Source organism: Neopsephotus bourkii, unplaced genomic scaffold (assembly GCF_033783945.1).
Source record: "Neopsephotus bourkii isolate Nb327-2 ecotype Australia unplaced genomic scaffold, CSIRO-AGI_Nbou_v1 NB_855, whole genome shotgun sequence".
NCBI classification, from domain to species: domain Eukaryota; kingdom Metazoa; phylum Chordata; class Aves; order Psittaciformes; family Psittacidae; genus Neopsephotus; species Neopsephotus bourkii.
In genome coordinates, this window is record NW_026901351.1 from 2,098,535 (window position 1) to 2,125,090 (window position 26,556).

A 26,556-nucleotide genomic window follows, 5' to 3' on the forward strand; every position below is an offset into this window, starting at 1 on the left:
GGAGGGTCAATGTCCCGCACGCGGCGTGGGACCCACAGGGCACCGCTCCGCCCTCCCACCTGGACGCGCAGGTGAGGAGCTGCCCGAGCCCTCCAGCCCCCGGGATGGACAGAGAGGCCGCGGTGGTCCCCGCTCCCCCGCCCGCCGCCCCGGAGGACACCCCGCGGGTGTCGCTTCACGTCTTTATTGCGCTCCCCAGTCCCCGCTTCCCTGGGTGTGGTGGCACCCCGGGCGTCCCCGCCAGCCCTGACGGGGCGGTGATGGCCCCTCGGGCGCCGCGCGACTTGCAGGGGGGGCATCGACGCCACCCGCCCTCCATCTCTTTCCCCCCTTCGCAGGTCCGCGGGGGGGGAGGGAAGAGAAGGTGGGCGGTGGCCTGGGGCAGCCCCTCCGGGTTACGCGGCGGGAGGCGTGCTTCCCGCGGCCCGCCCGCGGGCAGGGAGAGCCGGGCTGCGCCCCCACGGAGCCTGCCCCCCCTTCAGATTCCCCCTTCCCCCCCCCCGGTGCCGCTGCGCCGGGGGCGCGGGCGAGCAGCGCTGCCGCCCGCTGACGGAGCAGCTCGGCGCTGGGACGGCGCTGGCGTTTTGGAGGGAGTTTGCATGTGGTCAGTGCTGTGTTGCTGAGCCAGCCCCCAGCTCACATTACACACTACTGTATTTATAACCTCTCGGAGCTGTTTCCCCCGTCAAGCAGTTCTCTGGGACCACCTTCTATTGGCTTCAACCTCTCCCACTTCTTGACATCTGAGCAGCTCTGAGAAAGGCTCATCTAGGTCCGAGTGTTTATGCAGCGGAGACTGGCCACTAGGGCTAAAGACCTGGATTATTTGAGCTCAGCTGCCTGCTGCAAAGTCTGTCTTTGCCGTTTTGGAAAAAAAAAAAAAATCCCAACCCTGATCTGTTTACAGTGAAAGTTGACAAAGGGTGGTGAAGTTGGATCTTTCCTAAACTCTCCTGCGTGGAACCTGAGACTTGCATGCCATGGATCACACACTCTTTGGCTGCCTGCGCAGCCCCCATGCCACTGCGCAGAGCTTGCATCCTTTCTCCCAGTCTTCTCTTGCCCTGCATGGAAGATCTGACCACATGTCCTACCCTGATCTGTCTTCTTCTTCTTCCTCTTGCATAATAGCGGGATACCCCAATGAGGAGGGCATGTTTGCCAGCCAGCATCATAGGGGGCACCACCACCATCACCACCACCACCATCACCACCACCAGCAACAGCAGCACCAGGCTTTGCAGACGAACTGGCACATTCCTCAGATGTCGTCTCCTCCCGCAGCCGCCAGACACAGCCTCTGCCTTCAGCCCGACTCAGGAGGACCCCCGGAGCTGGGCAGCAGCCCCCCCGTCCTGTGTTCAAACTCTTCCAGCCTGGGCACTAACACCCCCACGGGGGCCGCCTGTGCGCCGGGGGACTATGGCAGGCAGGCTCTGTCCCCGGTGGAAACAGAGAAGAGGTCCGGCAAAAGGAAAAGCGACAGTTCAGGTAACGGATCATGCTTTACCCTGCGGGAAGGGAGGAGGGTGCCGGGGGGGGGGGGGGGGAAGCTGCGCTGCCGGGATCCGGGTCCCCGACCGCGGCCCGGCTCGGCTGGCCCTGGCCCGCCCGCGGCCGCCGCGGCGCTCTTGCCGCCCGCTGACACCCGGCTGCCGGGTGGCTCAAACGCGCTCCCGGGATCTCCATCACTAACGCCAGCTTTAGTAGGGCTACGGGGGAGGGAAAGGGGAATAAGAAGGAAAAAGTCCAGCACGTGATAGAGCATGAAATCAAGGTGTTGGTGTGTGTGCGGGGAGAGTTTCCTACAGCTGAGGAGAAAAACGTTTGGAGTTCTGGTGAGGATTTTAGCATCTGGTCCCGCGACCGCCTATCCCCTGCCCGACACGCCACCGCTGCTTCAAAATTCGGAGTATAGCGCGCTCTTTCCCGCCCGCCCCTCGCCGCGGAGCCGAGTGCTGCTCCCAGGCGATGCCCAGCACCAGATCTCGGCATTGGACGTGGGGCTTGGAGAGGCGCCGGAGCCTCGCTGCCCCTCAAGGTCTGCGTGTGCTGCAGAGAATCCCAGAACGCGTGGAAGGGACAACATTACAGGGCTGGAAAGCAAACTGGTGAATGGGAGGCTGAGTAAGCTGCTTCAATTCAGCTGGCTGGTGGCGGGGGCGGAGGGAAGTAACTGTCTGACTCCTAAAATCACTGCAATTCTTACTTAAAAGGAGAGCAAAAAAACATAGACCCACAGTCATTCCAGGGCGATGATTCGGCATCACTGAGCGTGCAGAAAGACTTGACATAATCTTCATTTTTAAAACAGCAAAGCCTGTCAAAGTCCCACTCTGACAAAAGGCACTCGGTGAAGGCAGCACAACTGATGGCGCTTCTGCCACGGTATCCATGAACTGAGGAGTCACCAAAAATATACTGAGACAGGCAGGAGGCACTTGAAAAAGAGAGGGCTCAACAGCTTGAAAACTCAAGAGCAGGCGTAGCGAATTGTTTATTATCGAGGAAGAGAAAGTGAAAGGCTTTTCCAGATACGTATGAAGTTCACAACTGAAACAGTGACGTCTTTCATTGTAAATGTTGAGCTTGGTAAAGTGGTAAGCAACAGAAGCTATTTTGAAAAATAACTTTCAAAGATACCATAATTTTCTTAATTGTCTGTTACATTAACAAACACTGAGTAATTCAGAAGGGGTTTAACTGAATTTCATCTCATTCAACTTGTGTACAGGCTGAAAACCGTCCCAGGATTAAAAGCCGTATTAAGTTAAAACACTGATGGCAAAATCTATTGTTGCATCTTCACTACATTTTATGAGATAGAAGGAAGTCTCTGATTTCATGAGATGTATGAGCAGTACTAAAATTTCCCAGTTACTACTGGGAAAAAAAACTGGATGACTGTCAGTGTTGGGATTTATTGTGTTTGTCAGTCTATTTAAAGCTGAAGGAAAAAAGGAAATTGGTCCCTTTCACTGTCAGGGAAGTATCTGTGTCGCTTTCTGGTTATTTCACTTGCAATGCAAACTAAAGAAACACTAGTGAGGAATGTTCCAACTTCCCCTGGAGTGACTGGAGCCTTCCACTGGATTTAGTGGATCAGGGCTGAAGCCTTTAGCCACTGTTACGCTTATCTTGCATAGTACTCCAAACCTCATTTTCTAAGACTTTTTGAAGACCAAGGCAGGTAGTTATTTCCTCCCCTCCTTCCCCTAAGAAAAAAAAGCATTATGGCTGTTCATACAATTATGAATCTCTCAAACTTTTATCAACAACTGGGTAGCTGCTGTATCTTTGGGTTTTATTCAGGAAAAGCTCGAGTTTTGGACTGAACATTTGGGCTGACCCCACCCCTTTATTAATTCTGACCTCTGGTGTTTGGTATTTAATGCTCTTCTAATGTATGGCAGCAAGAACTACTTTTAAGTCGCTTAATTTCTATATTTGTCATCCATAATTGCCTCTTATTTGATTAAAAAATCATCCCCTTTATTTCTCATTAATCTGTGCTTTTTAAACAACTAGCTGTACTTAAAAGAATTTTATCCATGCCTTCCCTACTTTTTGGAGACTTATTCATCACACTTGGAACTACTTCAATAGGCATTTGTATAAAATCCTAATAGTAAATAAGTCAGAAGTGAAGAGAGACTGTTTAAGTTTCAGTGCCAGCATTCTGAGAGAATTATGAATGCTCTTGCTTATTTACAGATACATTTCCTCATCTTAAGCATATCACTTAAAGCCACAGATTGTTCAGCGTTTTCCCGAGCACTGAATCTGTTCCACATTTTGGAGCTGAATTAACCTTATGCTGTCCCTTTCCCACACCACTCTGTTTTTATTTCTCAGTGTTTAAGATGAGGAGCGTTGATTATTAAAGCTGAGTTTATAGATAGTTTAAAGAGACTAAAACATGAACATGCCTTGTATCATTTGTCTCCCAAATTAGTAGCTGTTGCTTAGCCTTATGGATACTCTGAAAACTCATCAGCAAAGAGATACCCTGTTTTACTTACTTGTTCTGATGGCAGGAGTGTAATTTTTGTAAATTATCAAGAATAATTCAGAGAGTGTGCAAAAGTTTGGACGATGGACCATGTGCTTGTCCCTGTGCTTGCTCTTCTTTCCTTGGAATTAACATACTGCAGGGGAATGGGACGATAGAAATATTTTGCACTATGCTCAGTTATACTTCTGTTTCGGGATTGAGAAAGCAAGGTGAAATGTGCCTTCATGGTAATTTTCTAAACTGCCTGACTGACAGCTTTCTTTTGCCCTAACCCAGGTTTTAAGGAGTTTGGGAAGTTCCCCTTGAAGATACTGAATAGGCTGCTACAGAACAGGGTGAAATTGTCAGCTGTTCTTGTTGTAAAGAACTGGGGAATGCTGCTTACTTTGTCATCGACCCCTGCATGATACAGCTGTCAGTGATTCCAGGTTCTGTAGTTGCTCTCCCATTATCTTCAGAACATTCCTTTCAACCTGCGTAGGCCCAGAAGTGGGTTAGCAAACTAGGCTGTGAGTTTAGAAGTGATGCGCACAAATCTGTAGATGTTAATATTTTGTGGTGAATAATGGCATCTGCATTCTTGCCTTTGTAACTCAGTTCGGCGTATGTCAAGGATGTAGGAGTAAAAAGGCGATACTAAATTTCAGGAGAGGTTCCAAATAAAATTACTTATTTGAAAGTGCACTAATGGTCAGAATTATCTGTGTGCTAATGAGGTGTGGATGAAAACCATGCTGAGTGTATAAAAAAAATTATTGGAGTGCTTTGTTGCTTTGTGGTACAAGTTGTTCTATATGGAATATTTTGGATTTTCCTAGTGCCTCCTCTTTTCATTACTTGTCTGTGTTTTTTTGAGGCCATTTTATTTCTGTTTTCTTATAGAGTAGGTTTGGTTTCTCAGACGATGCAGAATTCATCAAATGCACAATTACTACTGCAATTGCCTAAGTTAGCTTACCCAAGTCCAAAATTCCTCTAAACTTCAGTCAGGACAAAAGCAGATTAATGCCTGTATAGGACGTATAATCTTGGTTTACTGAGAAGTACAAAGAGAAAGTGAATCTGGTAGTCTTAAGGAAGCCTAAAATGCTATGGTGAAAAGAATACTATGCTGAAAAGACCAGGGGAGGCTGAGTACCATTGAAGGGGCTCTTCTAAGCACTTCAGCTATTAAAACATTTAATTGCGATAGCTAAATATATGTTATAATTAAATTTGATTCCAGTTAAAGCCTAATGCAATTAAACACATGTCCCCAGGCCTATTTTTTTTTTTTTTTTGACATGGGGAAATGTTTTTATGTGGCACAGATTTATAAGGCAAGGCTAGCAGCTAGTAACATCTATTCATAATTTTGACTGCATTTACAATGGTATCATACAGAAACACTGCTGTTAAACCTACAGAAATATTTCGGGCATCCAGTGTTTCAATAGCTGTTTTGCTGGGCTCTGTTCATTGACAAATTGCACAAAAAGAAAACAACACTCTTTTTTTTTCCAGTGTTTTAACATCTTTTATAACCTGTCTATTCTCAAAATGCAAGCAGTAAAAAGTTACATCTCCAGGGAATTTATTTTAAACACATCTAAATAACATAAATCATACATGCTTGTTTGAAACGGTCTCTAAAAATCAGGTCATTTTGATAAATGATATAAATACTGAGAAATCATGGGTTTTGAGGACTTCTGATTGGTTTCTGAAACACATCAGCAAGAAAAATGAGCTGCACACTTGTAGTCAGAAAGAACTGCGTAGCTGATTCATCAATATGTCTGTGCTTTTCAGCGTGGTTGTAAACGGAAGCAAGAGAAAATACATAATAAAGCAGAGTTTTTCTGGGAAGAGTTAACTTGTTTGGTATCCAGAATCAAAGCATCACTTACCACTAAAAAAAAACAACAACAAAAACACCTCAGTAGATTTCATAAATGGAACAAGTTCAAAATCCAATGAATAAGAATCATGGTTTTAGGAGGAAACTTTTAAAGCTGATTGTTTAGCAAATGTTGAGCTACCTCATGGGTGATTTGTTGGATTGTTTAATAGATGAAAACTTGCACTATGTTCACCTTTGTTGGCAGGAAATACAATCAGGAACTTTTCTAGGACTGTAAAGTTTTTAAACAGTGTTTTACAGATACATTCTGAGAATTCTTTGCCTATAGCCAAAGAGTAATTTTGTGTGGACAGAAATAAGTATGGCCTCTAATTATGTATTTCTCTCTGCTTATATATATCATTCAGTAGGATTTACACTTCTTCCCCCCTAGTCCTCTCTCTTAGAAACACGGGGCTCACAATCCAGACATTCTCTGGAGCACAAATGTTTTTGAGGGAGGGTCTATTGACTGTAGTTGAACTGCTGAAGCGCTCAAGGTTTTCTAAGCCGTTGGACCTCAATTCTGTTACTCTGTTTTAACTCCTTGGCACAGAAATGTAATTGCATGTTATTCTTTTATTATTTGATATTAAGCCCTATCAAGGATCCCAGTCTTCAAAGAAAAGTCACTGATGGGTCTGGATGAGTAGGAAGTGTGGTACTAAAACCAAATGCAGGAAGAGATATGGACACATGGAGATTATAGAGCCAAATATTCTTGCAGTATCTGGGGGAAATGTCACTAAAACGTTTCAAAAATATCATTGTTGTAGTCACCTTTCAGGATTGTTAAAATGCTGTTGAATGATAGGGAAAGGAAAATGCTTTATAATTCTTGCAGATGTTGATAAAATATTAGGATTGCCTGATTGTTTGAGCATTGCCAATTCAGCATTATACATATAACTTGAATTTTAATTTCACTGATTTTAACATCCTAGGATAAAATTTGTCCTAACATATCTAGCATAACTTCTCTATTATTTTGCACAGTAAGTAATCAGATTTCAGATTCTTTTTTTTGGGTTGTTTTTTTTTTTTTTTCCCATACTTGTTGCCCTTTTTGGACATGCTAATTATAAGTGTTTTTTGATTGAGCATGTTAATCTGCATATAGTTTGCTGTTTCGAAATACTCATTCTTTAGTTATGCGATGACACAATATGCTGCATCTCTGAAGTCCTCAAGAGGAGAATAGAGCTCTGCGTCTTGAAATTCAAGGGAAGGTGCCAACATTATGTTTGCTGCTGTCTGCTAACAACCTGATATTGCTCACTAGATTATTGCTTTCAGCAAATACAATGTTACACAGCAGTATGCATGGTCGCTGTAGCACAGTTTTTTCAGGAGCAAACCATACTCTACCAAGCAGTTTTGGTAGTCTCCGGAAAGGAAGTGAAATAAATCTGGTTTGATCTGCTAGAAGGAGCAAAGTTTAAATCCATCAGTAAAATGTAGTTATGATGGGGTTGGGTTCAATCCTTATTTTTTGCTTTTTTATCCCGTGTTCTTGTTCCAATACAGTTAAGAATGCAACTTGAAAGGACACAAAAGGAAAGTCATATTTTTTAAATATAAGTACTTGCATATGTCGCTAATAAGATTTCTAACTAAAGTGGTGTGGTGTTAGAGAAGTTTGATAAACAGTGCTTGGGGCTACTTCATTACATCAGTGCACAGCTGGGCACCGAATCTCACCTCACGATCTGTCTTGAGCCTGTGCCCTCTCCTTTATGTCTGCTTCCCCAACATATACAACGGCAATACAAGTGCCTTCCTTCCATTTGTAAAGTACTGAAACCTTTTGTTAAATGAAAAGCTGTGTGTGCGTGTATGTGCATGTGAGCTTTTTTTAGTAGGCTTTAAAGACTTACAGATCTGCATCACCATTTCTCAAGTACTGCTGGTGGCAGGGTAGGAGCGAGATGGTTCACAGCCACACTGCAGGCAAAGCCTTCTTCCCACTACTCAGCAGCGCAACCGCGTCACCTTCACCAGCATGAGTTTGTGTGGCTGCATAGGTGTGCACAGCAAGAAGTCATTTGACTTCTGGGGTGGGTGTCTGAGGTCTTCCTGACCAGATGTCTGCTTTTCTATTGTATTTGATGAAAGTTTGAACAAAAAAATAGCCCGGTGTAATTGTGTTGGATGCACACTCTCTAATCTTGGATGTATTTGAGGTATTGCAATCACTAAAAAAAACCCAAAACCATTAAAATAAATTACTTTTAAGCAGTCATGCTATGGGAAGTTTCACATAGAAGATACTGATGACAAAACTCCCACTGATTTTTGGTAGTACTGGATTTTAAGATGTGTGCTTTTACTATGAATGTAGCTTAGCTTGGAAGAAGGAGATAGATCAGTGAGCGGTGTTGGGCTTACACTTTTTTGTGATATGCTTCCAGCAGCAAACAAAGCAAAGAAATGCTTGTTTAAAAAGCCATCGGTCTTAGTATTCTAGTGATTGTTCTCCTTTTAGTTTATTAATACATATTACAAAATCTGCATCCTTTGATAAGTGTACTGAAACTGTGTGAATTTAACATCTTTTAATAGACAAAAATTTAAATCATACTGATGTTATTCAATCTCTGCTAATTTTATACATATAGTTGTAATATCACTAGTGCAGGGTTGCATCATTGTATCCCTATCATTCACTCAGTAATGCAAAATGGACAAAAAATTATTAATATAATGGGACGTACTGGTAGAAAGCTCAATGTCATACATGAAAAGTTGCTTCTGAAGTCTTCTACTCAACATTATAGATAGACAATTAAGGCTGTCAAAATTTTACTTGTTAACATAAATGATATTAAAGACGTAGCATTCATTGTAGATTAGGGAGGCTGTGCTTCATTTTGAGATCTTGGACCTACAGGAGACTGCAACATACCTCATACAGACAGTAACATAACTCATATCCTATTCAGAACGTGAGTTTATTTTCCAAATGGAATTGTGAATTTTCCAAATAGTTTTGGGGATAGGTTACTTGAATGGAAGTTGTGCATATTACTAAATAGGCATCAAAAAATCCCCAAACAGAAATCACATTTTGAAATTGGCTACTGAATATTTTGTTGCTTAATGATGAATATAATCGTTAAATATTACACAGTCTGAAACCACTGGTGCTTCTTGCTGAATGCAAAGAGAAAAGCAGTCTGAACTTTGTATTAAAAATTACCTGTGCTGAATAAACCCTGCGGTATTGGGAAAAGGGGCTCTTAATATACATGAACAGAAGAAAACATACATGAAAGCTTAACAGCCATTGGAAAGAAAAGTTATTTTGTACTTGAACCTATGTTTCTTTTTATCTTTCTTTTCAACAAATGAAACAAAATAATTGACCAAGCAGCAGAAGAAACAAGTCTCAAAGGAATGAGTCAAATCTTTCCTTTATGATGGAAGAGCATAGTTTTACTAAACCAATAAAATCCAGTAGATTATGAAACCCTAACTCGAAGCCAAGTAATCTTTTTTCTCTCTCTCTCTTTTTTTTTTTTTTTTTTTTTTTATGAAGCTCCCTCTTGGACTAGAGGAAAAATTGGTTGATTGAACATTATTTTATAGCAAATAGGATATTAGAAACTAAAACTGAAACAGATCACTTCAGGCTTTTAAAAATCTTTCTTCCTTCTGCATGCTTTCAGATCTCTAACAGCTATCTTTTATTTTTAGCAAGTGAGCTTGATTGAATGCTGCCTTACATAAACTGCGTTAGATGCACTTCAGTAGCCTCTGTCACCATTGTGAGTTTAACTCCTAGATTGTGGTCTTATGGTGATGCCAGTATACATTTAATTTTGCATGTTAGGGGATGACTGGAATCTTCAGTGTGCTGAAACTACTGAGTGGTGCCAGGTCTTCCCAGCAGAAGTAGTCATACTTTGATACAAACACACCTGAAGTTAAGTGTATGTTTACACATTTTGGTAAACTGATGGCATTAGTCACTTTAGTTTACCAAGCGGAAAAAACTGTTTCCCACTTTGGTCCTTCTAAAAATAGATACTAAAAAATCTGTTGGACATATGCGGACTGACAATATAGCTCTGAGGAGTGTTGAATGAACAGTGGTGTCTTCTACCTGCCAAACCAAAATGGCATAGTCTAGAAGTATACAGTGTACCCTGAGTGTGTATGGGGGCTTCTTTAGAAGGGGGTGTTTTTACAGGGTGAGTAAGGCTCCTCAAGCACACGGATCTTCCTAGTTTTTCAAGCCTTTCATTTTCTTCCAGCTGGTGCAGAATACCAGAACACTGTAGGCCCCATCCTCATAAGGACATGTGGGCAAGCAAAACCTACTGGTTAAAACATTCTTATTACTGTAAAATGAATGGTAAGAACATTATTGTGAATAGATGTCTCCTAAATTGATGAAAATTATCAGTTGGTTTTGTGAAAGAACTGAAGTCATATGAGTTACTAAACTATACATCAACACATTTTCTGAGGCTTTGGTACAATGAGCTGGTAAAAACATTGTGAACGGAAGCCCAGGAAGGTATGGCAGTGTTGGCTACTCGAAGATGCCGCATAGAGCTTTGTGCTTAGAATGCCAAACAGAATTTTCTGCCACAAGGCAGCAGTCTAATGGGGGCTAAGGTGTGTTCACTGCTTTTGAATTAATACTTCCTGAAATAAACTTTAAGCCTAGTGAAAGTCCACAAGTTCGACTTGCCTTACACAGGACTTAGGGAGAACTTGAAAACATTGCAAGTCCTTTGCACTTTGGAGTTACTGATTTGATTGACTAAGAAGTGACACACTAGTATTTAGCTCTTGCTCTTTCTTTTTTTTTTTTTTTTCTTTCTATATTCTTATTTTGGGAGTACCACAATGACCTCAAGCTGCAGCTGTGTGTTAAGTCTTTGCGTTCCTGAGGACATTAGAGCAATACACACTAATGGTCTCACTCCCAGCTCCTTCTCCCTCCCTCCCTCCTTTTTTTTTTTTTTCATAAAGTCCATTTCTGAAGGAGTGTATGCCTGTATATCCTTTTAATTTCCATTTATCATTGCAGAATGAGCACTTTCTTTATTGAAAAAAAAAAAAACCAACCAAAAAAACAACCCAAACCCCCAGGATCCTTTACTTTAATCAGATTTCCATTTAGATGTTAACCGACAATAGCTTAAGAACCACAGTGATCCGATAAAGAGAGCAGTTCTGTTACGTAATGTTGGTTGATTAAGCAGTGCAAGATGGAACAGTTATAGATCAGTGAAGCAGCTTCAGATATAAATAGAAGGCTTCATTAGCAATTGTCCGTAAGGTGTCTGAAATCTGCAGCATTATCTTTTCTTGTATTATCACCACTTCACATGATCTTCTAAGACATTTTATTATTGGGCTAATAAAAAGAATGACAACTATGTTGGTATTATTTGTTTTTATGAAACAATAGCATTAAAAGTAGCAAATAGAACAACTTCTTTTCTGTTAATTATGCGAATATACACCGGAGAAAGCGGGAGGCAAGGGCAAAAATATTTTGGATTGATTTTCATTATGAAGAAATATGCTGCCAGACTTTCCTGTAGATTTGATTTAGCTTTGCATTTTAATTTTTTTCTCCACTCATTCTGAGCCCTTTACATTTTACATTTTAATACATTGCTACAACTTTACAAGCAAACATCTTTATTCATTTAATATGAGGGTCTAACTGTATTCAAACCCTATAAAGCTATCTTTATTTCAGTAGTTTCAGACTGAAATTTAGACACACAGAGAAGGTACCAATCAAGTTTGCAGTCTGCTGGCATGAGAAATATCAGATGTAATATTTTTACATTTGTAAACGTACCGGGAGGTCTTTGCCAGACATGACACCCAGGCAAACACTTTTTTTTTTTTTTATGAAGATTGTGTGTTTCAAATACAGTAGCTAAATGCGTCCGGGGTTTCAAAGTATGTTTGGTGAAATGTAACTTAGAGAAGGACCCAATCATTCAAAGATCTTGTGAAAGCAGTTTTCTTCCCGCCTACAAAAGTCACTCGGTGCTTTGCCGGTCTGTGTACTGATGGTCTAATCCCTTCGAAGCTTAGGTTACTGAGCATAATTCTCTTGGATTTAGGAGCATAATATTGAAAAAGTTAAGCACAGGCATGTCAGTTGCTATTCTGTCATTGACTTCTTCAGCTTGATGGTATGCAACTAAGAAATATTTGTAATTCCACAACATATGGATAGATGCCATGATTATATTATTTATGAAGGCTCTGACTTGCTTTGTGTTTTTCAAGCATGTTTCCACAGCTAATTGATAGTCTTAACTCACACACACAGAGACTAAAAGCTGAATCCATGTTACCCTTGAAACATATGATTGGCTTGATTATGTAGATAAATAGAAAGCTTGATGCTACCCATACAGTGGAGTCTGGTACTATGTTACGGATGGCTTATTAATTAAAAAGATCTTGTTAATATATCAGCGGAGTTTAACTACAAAAGGCATAGCTGAAATCCACGCCAAGCTAGAAATGCAAGAAGTACTGCTTTTACCTGAGGTGTTCAGATGAACCTACATGGGGTCTTTGGAAGTTATTGGTGGGGGAATACATATACCCTAAATACCTCTGGAAGAGTATTTCTGCGAGTTTGGGAATTGAAACAAGACCAGGGTATGTGTGTAATGTTGCACAATGAGCACAAAAAGAAGGTCTCATTAATCAGCCTTCACAGCTTTCTTACCATGTCATTTAATGTCTCGTATATCTCTGCTCTCTGTAAAGCCTAAGAGGTAGGTTTATGCAGTTAATGTTGGTTTCTTTATAAAAGCAGACAGCATTTCCTTTACTTCCCGGGCAAGAATGCACCAACATTGGGAAAAAAAAAAAAAAAAAGTTCACAAAAGAGGTACAGGGTAAGCACAAAGCACCTTTTTACAAGGGCAAAACAACTTTGTCCTTGGTTTCACCAGTACAAGACCATGGACTACTGCTCTTTCTGAACAGAATTATAACCATGGTTTAGATCTTATTTTGCAATGAGCTTACAAGTTGCTCTATCAGTCTCTCTCCAACATGTTTTCAGACTGCTTTGCAAATGACTTATATACCATTTAGCAGAAACTGAATCCTGTTTTCCTGCTCTGGCCCTCTCTTGACTCCTATTTTAACCCTGCCAAAACTGATCAAATAATCCTACCTTTCAGTCATACGCTTTTGAAATTCCCTTCCTATAATCTTTCTGGTTCCAGCTTATCCTCTCAGAGTTAAACTTATTTCCCTTCAAGGTGTTGCCCAGTGCTTCAGCCAGTGTTTTGGATCCTGTTTCTAATCTACTTCAGTGTTTCTTTAATGCTGTCTTAAGTGTGCTCTTCCTTTTTCCATTCACACTCTTCTCTGTTTTCTGTACGGCTCATGTACATGCATGAAACGTCTAGAAGCAATATTCTGTTATTGTCCCATTAGCCCCAAACCATCAGTTGTTTTACTGTGAACTTACTTTTGGTAACCGTAGGTCAGTCATTTCTCTCCTATGCATTTATGGTGTGTAAGAAAAGAGTGAGAGGCTGAGAGTAAACAGGGAAAAAAAAAAAAAGAAAGAAAAGGTGTTTTGTGTTCTCTTTCTTATCTTCTTGAGGGCTTAACTTCGTAAGTGTACGCACCACAGATGTACTGGAAATCAAGCATGACCAAAGCGTGGCAATGCTGGTGATTAATATTCAAGGCCAGTGATGTACCCACTGTTGAACAGAGCCTTGTGTAAAAACGCAACATTTGAAACTAAGTCAAATGGGTGAAAAAGAAAAAAATAAAAAAATATAACTTTCTTGGAATGCACTTTTTCAATTCCAAGATTTTAGGTAATAATTACTTGTGCCAGAAGGAATGTGCTTCAAAGAAAGTTAAGTCTCATTTTGGAGGAGCCTGTAAACTCTTTAAATAGCATTGGCAATTTGTCCTTTCACTTTCGTCTTCTGTAAGAAGAATTTTGAAAACAGTAAAATATGTTTTTTTGTGGTTCCATCTCATTGATATAATAGACATGAACATACATGTGTTGTGTGCATGCGTGCATCAAATCTAAAATAATAGCAGATAGGAACCTGGACAGTCCACTTGATTTGGCTTGACCAGCACTTCGGTTATAGTGTACTATTTTATTCCTGAATGTGTTTTAAAAAGTTTGGGGAGGATGATGGAGCTGCAGGCAGGGAGAGAAGAGAAAAGAAAAGGTACAGGAGCCGTGCTGGTAACTTTTGAATGCTTGGGCTTGGGAATTTTGCAGTTACATTCAATATCTATAGGGTTTGAGTGTAATATCAGCAAATAGAGTGCATAGTAAAATTACAGAAGATATTAAATCTGGAAACTCTGGAGACATAATTCACATGAGGATCAGATCACAAGATTGGCTGCTCTCTGGCTAGTCTCCAGTGGGTTTTTTTCCATATCACAAAATCACCATATAGTTTGGCACAACCTTCAGGCTCAGTGAAGGTTCCTTCTGTTCCAGGACTGAAATAGCCAAAAGCACTAGATGCCAGAACTGAGGTGCATTTGCAGTGTAGGACGGAGATAGTTTTACAGTTTTTGTCTAAACCCGTCTTCCCCCTTGCTGGGAATAAATCTCTTTGGATTTTGGTAAGAGTTGTATCAGTTTTATAGAGGAAGGGGTGAGGAGTGAGATGCTAACCTTAATATTTTTGACTTTTATAACTAATGAAAACCTAGAACTGTGTTGTGTCAGTAACTCACATTTCTGCAGCGCACATTGAAATCTAATGGCTACTATTCGAGAAGATTTAAGAAAAATTGGCAAGCAGATACTTTCCTGGTCAAAATTAGAGAAAAATTAAGCAAGAAAGTTGCAGACTTATGGAAGTGATGGAGTCCCGTTCCCTTCCCCCACCTCCCATCAGCAAGCTGATGTTTCCAGCAACTTCAAAAACAGAAGACTTCTCTGTAATCCTAAATGGACATAAGGAACAGATTAAAGTCCTGATTTGTGAAAAATTTTGAGCACATGCTCAAGAACCATTGACTTCAATGGGAGTTAAGCATGTCCTCACACACACTTCTTGAACTGGAGGCTAATAAGAATATTAAAAAGGTTCAAGAGGCTGCCCCCCTTAAGGAAATGCTGAAAAACTGTCATATCTGAAAGCTTTTTTTGTCATAATCATACGGACCTCACTACTGATCATCACTGCCTTCCTCACTTCACCTCCAACCCTCACGAAATGGCAAAAACAACTCTCTTCTCTCTGCTCTGTGCCAGGCTTAGCTTTTCTCTGGCTCCAAAAAGGAGATGAGTTACAGACTGCAGTGTCTATTAGGGATGCCATTATTTCCAGTGTAATGGATGTGGATATGGTCAGATGGTGCAGTGGATGGTGGTTGAACAACGCCCCTGAGAGAGTTAAGTACAAGATAATTAATTACATTGCTGTCTCACTGTGCAGATATAGGAATGATTGGAAGGACATAACCCACTGTACAGGTTAAAAAGAAAAAAGAAAAAAGAAAGGAAATCTTGATAAAAAGTCACACATAATTTACCTAGAGGGAACATATTTACAGGGAAACGGTACCAGCCCACCAAACAGCAATCCATATTAATATATTTTTATTAGACGAGTGACAGATGGAGTGAAGTAGGTGACTAAAAGGCTTGAGTGTGGGTTGATTTCTTTCAAATCAGTATGACAAAATGGGTTATGAATATGGTTTGTGAGTGTGGTACTCATTTATTAAATGCTCATTTGGACTTTAAAAAATAGCTTGCCTTCATTAGCAGTCTCAGGAAAGGGACTCCATGGTGTAATAAATCTCACTTGCAGGAATTTTGGCCTGATACTCATCTTAAAATACTCCAAACTTTTTTTCTTCTGAACCTTGTCTCAAGCTCTACTACAGTTCTAAGTAATTTATCCCTTCTCTTCACAATCCAGCTTTAAAAGGCAATTCTCATGTATTCTTACACACAGGAACAGTTTGAGGGTGAGACTTTGTTCTTACCTTCATGTCATTCTTTCCAAATTTTTCGTTTTATTTTCTTAATGAAAATTCTTTCTACAGCTGAAGGTCAGAGGTAACTTTGGCATAATGGCTGTTTAGACATTATAGTATCACTTATAGAAAATAATTTACATGAGAATCATAAAGCAGTAGAAACCTTAAACTTGAATATAGTTTGGAAAATAAAAACTGATGAGAAGAATGTTCATTAGGCGTAGGGAAAGCTGAAAATGAACTCTTGTTTCTTTCTGTCTCCCATATTTCATTAAATTAGCTCATGTAAATTAGTAAAGATGTTTCCTGCCAACTCTGTTTATGTGCTTCTTAAAGCAGCTTTCTTTCATTCAAGCCTGAAAAAAAAAAGAGATTTCCATCTGTGGTTTTGTGTTTTCACTAGTCGCTGTTTCTTTTGCCTCTGTGTGTGTTGTAAATCTAAAATAGGATATTTTTTTTTTACCTTCGTCCACTGGAGCCTACTTATTCATGAACCTGCTTGAAAGTGTTGAATGTTTCAGTATTCACTGTGATAAGCCTTCAGAATTTTTGTATTCTTAAGCAGAGGCTTTCTTAAAATATTTGAATTTGCACATTTCTGCAGAATGTGTTTTCTCAAGGTGGAAAGAGGACTGGGAATGGACCTTTGCTCTTCCAGGGTCAGTATCAGGTAATCTTGTGTATTTCCTATGTGATCTGTTTTAGCTGCAGAGGTGTGGCACTACCATGTAGTTATATTTGCCAGTCTGTCTCAGTAGTTGCCCTCTAATTTTTAAACATGAAGTCTTATGACTGCTTATCACAGCCTTCAATCATCTCAGGATGTATCAGGGTCCAGGCACAATGATGTAACCCTGGTTTTTGCAGAGCTTTGCAGCTCCTGCTTCAAGTTCTGTGTGACTACAAGATGGAAGTAATTGTCCTGAGCAGCAGGAATTATGTAGCCTGAAGACTTCCTTTAGCATGGTGTTGCACAGCACATGTGCTGCTTCCATATTATGATGTGATCTCCTGTATGTTTTCTTATATAATTTACTTGGTAATTTTCTGACTGTGCTATTGTGTTTTGTCTTATGATGTTCTGTCTGTTCTATCTTCAGATTTGTGAGTTAATCTGTGACCTGTTTTGATAAACAAGTAAGATAGATTTGTATTTTTTTTTAATTTATTAAACAAACAAAAAAAAAAAAGAAAGAAAAAAGACCTTGTTCCAAAAGGTACTGTTTTGAAAGATACGTTTTTACAATGACTTTATACAAAATTTATGTGTGCTACTAATAAAAAAAGAAATTGTTGCAGATAGTCCCTAACAGGGTATTTTGCTAAGTTAGTGTTTTATTCATCTTATTATACTAAGGAATTTAAAAGCTAAAAAAAGCTGGCATTAAACTGAAAGGGCAATGGAAAGTTGGTAGCCTAAACATTTGCTTTGATTCATATAGAAGGAAAGAATTTGGACCAGATGCTTGAAAGAGCTCAGAACCCAGCAGCCCCCATTGTTCTTCATTTAGGTGCCTAAATGGTAACAGTTGGGTGTACAGCTCTCTTGAAAGCTGATCGTTTTGTGTTGAGGCAGCTTTTAGCTTTAGCCTATCTCTTCCTGGCTGTAGAACTCTTAATTGTAAACATTTTATTCCAGAACTGTCCCTCATCTATATCCTGCAAGCATTTGCTTATAGTTAAGAGACCTACTGTTAATATTGCAGGGCTGCAACCCCTTCAGTGTGTCCTGAATTTTGAAAATAACATGTCCGTCACATTGCTTTCATACTGGGGACCTACTTCTCTGCATCTAATGCCTTAGTAATACATTTTTGAAGGAGTTTAACCAATGTGTGGACTCGTAAAAAGCAGTGCATTCATGTACTTTTGCTTGCTTTAGGCTGGCAATCCTGTAAAATACAACGTATTTTAAAGAAACCAGGTCTGTGCACTTTCTTCTATAAAGTAAGCTACCAGTCCTAGAAAAATTCATGAGTGAGGTTAGTGTATAGGATGCTTGCAAATCACTTTAAGGTTGATAATATACAGATGATCATAAACACGTAATTGCAGAATTGGGTTAAATCAAGATCAAGCAAGGCACCTAGTGCACCTTCTTATAGTTAGGAAAAGGTTGGTGATAATTAGCTCTTGATTTTACACAAGTTCTGTACACACACAAATACAACACAGTAAAAATTCTATTTGAACTTTTATTGTGCTGCAGGCTGGATAAAATACTGTATTTGATTCAAAAGCATCTTTGGACGTCATTCTTGGATTATGAGTTTTAAAAATATAGCTATAATTACTAAAATGAGGGAGGCTATTAGTTGGCACAAAAGTCAAAACCTAAATTTTAATCAATAAGCCACAGTGCTACCCTGCACCCCAAAAGTAGAGAAGATGGGTGGCTTTGAAATAAGACAGTGGAAAGAAACTGAGGAGAAAAAAGTTCAGTTTCCAACTCTGCCACAGACTTGTACGAATTTATCTACTAGAACATTGCCCAGAAGCACCCAAGCTGTCTCCAGGAATGGAAGTTAGCACATACAGGTCAACATCATGATTTTGGCAGGCAAACTGCCCCTGCTGAGAAGCAAGTACGTTATTTTGGGCAAATCACCCTGAGTATACTCCCTGCAGGACTCCCTGTATAGAGCTGCTAGTTTCATTTCCTTCAGAGTAATTTCAATAATCTTTACACAGTGATGTAGTTATTCCATATTTCAGATCTTCAGTCTGTAAAACGGGCAAAACTGGCTTATAGTTCCTTATGCATAAACAGAGCTAAACCATTCAGAATGTTAAGCTAGACTGGGGAGTAGGAGGAGTCAAAATGCAATGGCAATTTCAGTTACTAAATTCTGGATGAATTACCAATCACGGTATTTTTGAGCAAGTGTGGGGCTCCAAAGAATAAACTACACCTTTTATTTTATCATCTTAAATAGAGGCATTTTTATAATTTTGATGATTTTTTGAGCCAGTTATTGGCAGATGTGCTTTATCAAACCATATGTATGAAGGTGATGTACAGATACACTTCTCTGCCCCAACAAATATTCCAGCTTCTTTGCAAATGGTTTATTTGTTTGGCTGATGCATGGCCTCATTCAGACATTTTTCTGAAATTGAATCCAGATCAAATGAAACGTCTTGCTGACTGGTTGGATCTCAGTGCTTGCCTTGATCAGTGATTCTCACCCTTACAGAAAGTAAGCAGTTGTCAGGTTACCTGGGATATTCAGCACAGGTTCCAATATGTTATCCATAAATCTTTGACAAATGCAATTATCACATTCAGTTAGCATTTGAAGACTATAGCATCACAAATTTGGTAGCACCTTGCTCTAGAATGTCTTTATTTTTCACATGGGGACCATGCAGTTCTCCAAGTAAACCTCCATGCTTTGCAAACCTACCAACTACTGAAAACCCTTGTTGGACTGGGTTTGATCAGTCATATTGTAGAATTTATATTGGGTCTTACTAAAGTTTCACATCAGTTTTCATGTTTTCTTGTTCAATTTAAAATTCTCCTCCTCTAGGAGCTACTGGAAATTGCCATATTATGAATTGCCTCTCCAGAGCCAAGTAATTCCCTTCTATCCTGAGACTTAACTGGGAGAGATTGGACATCCAGCTTTTTCTTGGCTGTCACTGACTGACTTATTGCCAGGAGATATTCAACAGTCTGGTTCCTTTCGCTGTGTTTTCAAGTCTAGATGTGGGCCATCAATATACCTGGATATTTTTCAGTACAGTGGTTATTACATTTCTGTACAGAGCTCTCGGAAATTGTGTGAAGGGTGCTGTATAAATGTACATATTAGAGTGGAGTGGATTAAATAGGAACGGATTTCTGGAATGCACATCACCCCTTACTATGAGTCCTTGCAGTGTGGTTAGAGCCAGCCTGTACTGCATGAAATTTTTTTGTGATGTCCATTTAACCAATAAATCTGTCATCACTGACTGGTCTCCATTTCCTCTGAAATAAACAAATCGCTATTAGGTTCTTTGAAGCAGCAGACTGCCAGGAAACACAAAAGTCACTTTTGCTTCATCCACGGAGATAAAGTAGTTAGTAAGTGGAAATGAGCTGCAACTGAAGGAGCCTCAGTGTTCTCACACCTGCTAGAAAGTACAGTAGATTTCCACGCAGCAGGGATTCAAACAAACCTTCGATCACTGTGTTCAGTGAAAGTGATCTCAGCTAGCCAAGAAATGAATTGCAGGCCCTTGGAAACTACTTAAAAGAGCCTGTTTCACAAGGACAGAGGAAATCTGACAGAGTCCAGGAGTCTCTTCTGGGTCCATGATGTCCATTGTGTCAGCTGTTTGCCTGGTGCCATGTTTCTAAAACCTCCACACTTGTCTGGCTCCCTTTTTGAACTAGATGGTCCTCTGCTTTTTGCACTTGGTGTTTCTTTGCACAGGGCACCTCTATGTGCCTTGACTGCCTTTAGCATCAAGTGTTTTGAAATGTCATTTTGCATCTGCTTTTTCTTCGCTGTTGAGCTGGGGTTTATTTCACCGTAGTGTCTGTTTTCCAACAGCCTGTGGCTTAAGTCTTATCTTTTACCTCTCTTCAATGTGAAAAATTAGTCTTGAAAAAGCTGGTAAAGTCCTTAATTCATTCTGGTTGTTCTCTGCTGAACTACTTCAACTGCTGAAAAAGGTTGTGGAAGTTAAGCTTCTGATAGGAGAGTTTAGTTCTGAAGGGAAAAACATCCTGGGTTTAGATTCTATAATTCATTTTTAGGTTAAATTAACTAGGTTAGCTTACTTAATCGTAGATGTGAGGGAAAATGTTCCTGTTAAAAAAGTGTAGTTATTTTCAGTAAAGTAGCTGTAAGTTTTCTTCCTGATAAAAACTGACTTTTGACTTGTACAAATATCTGTGAATATGAAAACTACAAGAAACTGCTCATGGAAGCTGAACTCATGACAGGAACAATCAATAATAGAAGAATGATGGCTTTTTTAAGAAAATCTAATGAATCTTCATTAGAGGTGGACCCGTGGCCCAGAAAAAGCTAACGAAAATTTTTAAATGGGCAGCTTTGCAACATAGTTTATATATAATGTTGAAAAGCCTTTCATATTTCTTTATTAATTTCTTTATGCTTGTTTCTGAATCATTTGACTCCTATTAAGAGTTTTAACATCAGTATTTCCAGTGACATTTTTCTCTGTTGGGAAACAGTATTACTACAATTTCAGTAAAAGTTCTATCTTGGATTTAAATCCACAGCCATGAATCTTTTTTTTTTTTTTTTTTTTTTTTTTAGTCTTATAAATAAAATATTTAATTTGTTCTTATCCAAGTCCTCTCAAGTGACTTATTTTCATACTTTTGCTGACATTCCACTGTCTTTTATTGCTAGTAAATTTAATAGTTCACATTTTGAATTCATGATAAGGTAGAAACTATTCTTGTAATTACTGCGAGCATAAACACAGACTTCAATTGTATCCTGCCCAAATGCTTATTCTAACCCCTGCATTCATATTGCTTTCTGATGCTTTGTGTATACACTGAGTTTTGTAAGCTAATTTGAACTTTTAAAAAAATTACATGTTTTTAACAGTAGTGACTTAAAGAGACATTCCTGTATCTGTCCCTTTCCTTCCATGAACTGGGTATTTGCATACTCTCAGCACAGTGCTGAAGTGTCTTTATCTTCCTTTGTGGGAAGATACTGGAAGATTGAAGGGAACTGGAGAGAAAGACAGGGCTGTGCGGCGCCAGAGCTGTCCTCAGCCAGGAGCTTACCCCATCACACAACCTCATGTGAAGCTGTGATGGGGCTGCCCTTCTTCCTTTTTTATTTATTCTCTGGATTTATAATTGATTGCACTAGTGATGAGATGTGAAAACAGACCCATAGTAAAATGGTATAAAGTTAAACCAAAAGGAGTGTGGCACTTGCTGTGGTGCCAGATGCTAGATCTAATTTGGAAAACTTATGGAAACAACTTGGGGCTTCAGTTGACAACACATTTCCTGGCTCATGTTTAATCCCACATAGGTAGTTTTTGTCAATAATGGAACAAAATTGAAGAAAAGAAAGGCATGAATCTGTCTGCCATACATATGACAGTTCAATTCCTATAAAATACACTACTTATTTATATAACTGGGATTAGTTTCCAAATTATATTTGCTCAAATGTCCGGAAATGAATCCATACACACTCTGAAAAAGTGCTTATAGATGGTTTTTCAAATTTGGAAAAAAATGTGATTTTGGTAGCTTCAAGTCCTGAAAAAGCATATTTGTTGAAACTACCCAACTGTTTAAGTCCTGATGTATCACAGACATAATCTATGGTGATTAGGAACAAATAATAAAATGGTGGAAGAATCAGAGGGAACAGAAGAGTTTAATTAGCTTAAAATACTGTATTCCAAATGGGAATGGAGGAAATATGAAGTAGGAAGTCTGGTGATGCCCTGTGTTTTAATTTTCCTTTTTTCTTCCTTTTTTTTTTTTTTTCACCTCCAGTTATCATCTTCCTGTTTGTTTGTTTTGCTTTCCAGAGACTTTTGGCCTATTATTAACAATAAAGTCTGATGGTTGTTCACATGAAGAAATATCTGCGTAATGGTATCTTTGTGTCAGTAAGGTAGTATGTAACCTTCTGCATGGATGAGAATCCTGGTTTTGCCACTTTCAAGCTGATCTTTAAAAAACGTTAAAGGGGAAAAAATCCACAAGATTAAATAAGCACAGGTATACCTTAAAGGATGTGTGAATAAAACATGCATAAGGGTTATTGGATTATGTCCTTAGGTGATTTATTTACATAACTGCCAAAGCACCTTGTTACAGGAAGAAGGAAAATTTGAGGGCTACTAAACACTTAGCTCTACATTACATGAACTTCAATGAATTTTAGTTTTATGACAACTGTAAAGAATGTTTTTCCATTTTACTGAGCAAATAAGGCATCACTTTCCATGTTGATTCTTTTAGTATATCTGAAGTTGTAAAGAATGCAGTGAAGAAGCAGATTTTTTCCAGATCAAAAATAGTAGGATGAGATAGTGCTAAAATGGGATCTTCACGTCATTTTTAATCATCCTGGAACTAAAAACTTTGGAACTTCTGTCTTTGGTTTGATAGCTAGTTTTATAACAGATAAATGCTTGGGAGTTTCCTGTTTACTTTATCTTCCAATAAAGAATTGACCCAAACCCCAGTATCCTGCAGAGAGTATAAATCCAGTCAGAAAGACACTTTTTTCCTAAGAATTAATCTAGTCACATAAAACTAAGTTTAGAATGACTGGGCAAGAAGAATTAATCTTGTCACATATAACTAAGTTTGGAATGATTGGGCAAGCTAATGACAAGCATCAAATATTTACAGGAGCTGCTTCAGAGCAAAAGTTGCAGCCAGTTTTTCAAGAATGGGTTACTATTTTTGTTTATGCTGGCTGAAGTAATTTTAGTGTGTGATGAATTGAAATAATAAACAGAGTTTAAACTACTTTATGAGAACCCAAGGATGTCATGTTTATGAATTCTGTATATTAATATAGCAGAAAAGAATTAACTTCTTCCTGTCTTTACTACACAGCTTTTGTTTGTATTGTGTGCATAACTTATTAAATCAGGTAAGAGAGCTTTGTATCTGCTCTTGTAAGCCATGAATTCTGAAGCCATACTTTTCTTATGGGAATGGAGATTCCGTCTTGGTGGGAAGAAAGTCCTGCCTCTGCATTTATGAGCCTCTCACACTCCAAAGTTTTATAATTCTTTTAGTGGAACAGAGTTATTTTGGAAAAGTCATATCTTGGAAAGGAAAAGCTGCCAGGCTGCTCAAGCTATTCTGGAGAGGGGGAAGGGGGAAGGGTTAAAGAGCTAGAGAGACCTTGAGGTATACTCTTTACTTCAAGGCAGAGCCAATACACCCAGCAGGAGAGGAAAGTGGTATGTCATGTGAATCTTCAAGCTAAGCAAACTACTTTTGTGTTTATGTATCAACTCAACCTTTTATTCAGGATGTGTGACTTAATACCTGCATATGCATTACATCAGTTAGGAAATTCTGCTCATTGGTGCCTGCCTTGTTTCAAGTACGACAGGGCATCATCTGGAGTGAGAGTTAAGCACAGTGAGAATCAGTCCAGGCAAATACACAGGGGTTAGGCAGTGATAAGGGCATCTTCCTGCATGCCTTAACTTCAGGAGGAGGAGGGATGAGGCGGAAGGCATTAGAGAGAAGGAAGCATTTCAGACAAGTGTTTTGGTCCTGGCTAGAGTCAGCTATGCTTTGTCCAAGTCATGATTTGTATGGGATATAACACTGCCATCTCCTATGGGATTTTTTTTTTTTATTGATTTTGAGTAAATGAGGAACTAAACATAATTTTTGGCATCTCAACAATTTTGCCTTACTGGTTCTTAACTACTTTTGTAGAAATAGTGACTGCTTTGATAAAGGAATGATATAAATATTTTAGCGTGTTCACAAGGTTCAGGATCTGAGAGAGAGGTCTGCCTGTAACAATCAGTTAAAAATGGGATAAATAAATTTGATGATCAGTAGCAGCAGAAGATGTAGAGAAATGACTAATCCAGAATAGCGTCGTAGGTCATTAAAGGTCATTTTTCCTCAGAAAAAAATGGTCATAAAAACTTTTCTAATCACTTTCCACCACTTCTTTCTTTTCATATACATATCGCTGGGAGTTGTGAAACAACTTATTGTCCATATTCTCGATGAGTGCTCCACTGGACTCTGATTTGTAAATAGCTTTTCAGAAGTGTATTTGAGCTAATGACTCATACACGATGTGTGTTTTTTTACCACATTTTAAAAATTATTTTGGCTTCCCTAAAAATCTCCTGTATTCAAAGGGAGTTTTCAGAATGGCTGTTTTCTAAATACGCTTAGGAAGATGAAAGTCTGACTACTGATAAGTTATTTTACCCCTAGGCAACTTGACATATGAGTTGCTTAAAAATAAATCTCTGAATTTCATAGTTATCTTACTGATAAATAGTTATCTTACATTTGCAATGATGCTTCAAACATTTCAGAAACCGCTTTCACCCTGAACCATTTATGGTTGACTGTGGCTTGTATACCTGATTCCTAACCATACTTCTGGAGCTATAGGTCAGATTTCTATGTATGAGGATTTCTTTATCTGCTTGAAATACTCATTTATAAAAGGAATATATCCTACATTGCCTATTACCAATTTATCATGTAAAGAATATGTACAAAACCTGGTGCATTCAGATGTTAATGCATCTGAATTGCTATGTAGCTCAGGGGACCTGAGTATCTGTTGACCCAGCTCTCACAAAAAAATTTGCTCACCTTCTCACCAAAGTTTGAAAGGATTTGCTGAGAACTATATATACATTTTTATGTTGCTTTTGTCCTTTCATTCTTGGTTCAGACTTTCTTTTCCCCCAGAACTACCACTTAAAATGTGAATTTCATGTAGTACTATTTATATGCAAAACAATAAGTAATTATACAAATTTGGTCAGTTATTGCCGCACCTTACTCAAATAAGGATCAAAGTCTTGCTCAAGACAGGAACTGTTGTTTTCAGTTAAATAAATTGGGATACTAACTTGATGTCACAGCTGTGATGCTTTCCCTCAGTCTTCCCTTAAAACCTACACACCCAGGATGACAGCTGACATGCAGCAATCAACATTTTCACTTGTTTGTTATTACCACAAAGAAGTGAAGTGCAGCATATGATAAACTCATTGTCGGCTATTGGGAACATGAACTTTTGTTTGTTAATATACATTGTCCAGTATAATGAGGAGGCCCTTTAACCAACACTCCTACACTAATACTAAAGAATAATATATTTGGAAGTTTCTCTGTGCATGTGTCTTCATTAAAAGAAAAAGTTTCTGGGCTTTTTCTACATCTTTTGAACTAAAAAAAATGTCCTCCTAGCTAGGCAAATAGCCTTCCTAGCTGAGGCAGGTATTCTTCAATCTTTGACTGAATTCTAGCCTTTTCTAAGTAGTAGTATAAAAGTGTATTTTTTGTTTGTTTCCCTTTAAGGCTTAGTAGGGTCATGCATTAGGGACATTGTCCCTTCTCTGAGAATTAACGATGAATAATTTCAAGTAGTATCAAAATGGCTGAAATGGGCTCCTATTATCTCTCAGTGCAAGTTAAAGCAAATAAAATAGAATCAGAATTAGTTATTAACTAATTAAAAGGCCTTTTTCTTTTTGTTTTGTATTAAAATGGACACAAGCAAGCAAGTGTGGATCTATTTAGTAGCTTTTAGGGGGAGATCCTATTTACAAATAGCACCATCTACAAATACTTGACATGCATGTTAATATATGCTGATTAATATGTTGAAGGAGGATGGTTAACTTGAGCTTCTTATCTGGTCACCATTGATGAAATCAAGGAAAGAATAACTGGTGATTTTTTAATGTTCTCAGCTTTGTCCTATCAATGTCTTCTAATTTTGTCCACAAAACCAAAGGTTAACTTGCACAACAGTGGCTTCAAGACAACTTTTATTATGTCAAGGGCTTGAAGGGCTGACATCGTGAAAGTGACTGAAGAGAGAAAGGGATTGATACTGAGGTTTTTGATAGGAACTAGCTCAGTTTGAAAGAGGTGATATTTGTGGACCCAGGAAAGGAAGCCATCATTGAAAGAAATGGTTTGTGTGTA

At 39.0% G+C, this 26,556-nt stretch overlaps 1 protein-coding gene across 1 annotated transcript in view; it reads left to right on the forward strand.

The window, feature by feature from the left end:
* Positions 1–492: 492 nt before the first annotated feature.
* MEOX2 (mesenchyme homeobox 2) overlaps positions 493–26,556 on the forward strand; it is a 53,532-nt gene continuing 27,468 nt past the window's right edge. Inside the window, exon 1 of the mRNA XM_061356456.1 lies at positions 493–1,491. Coding sequence (XP_061212440.1) covers positions 981–1,491 — 511 coding nt within the window. The 5' untranslated portion in view covers positions 493–980. The remainder of the gene's footprint in view (positions 1,492–26,556) is intronic.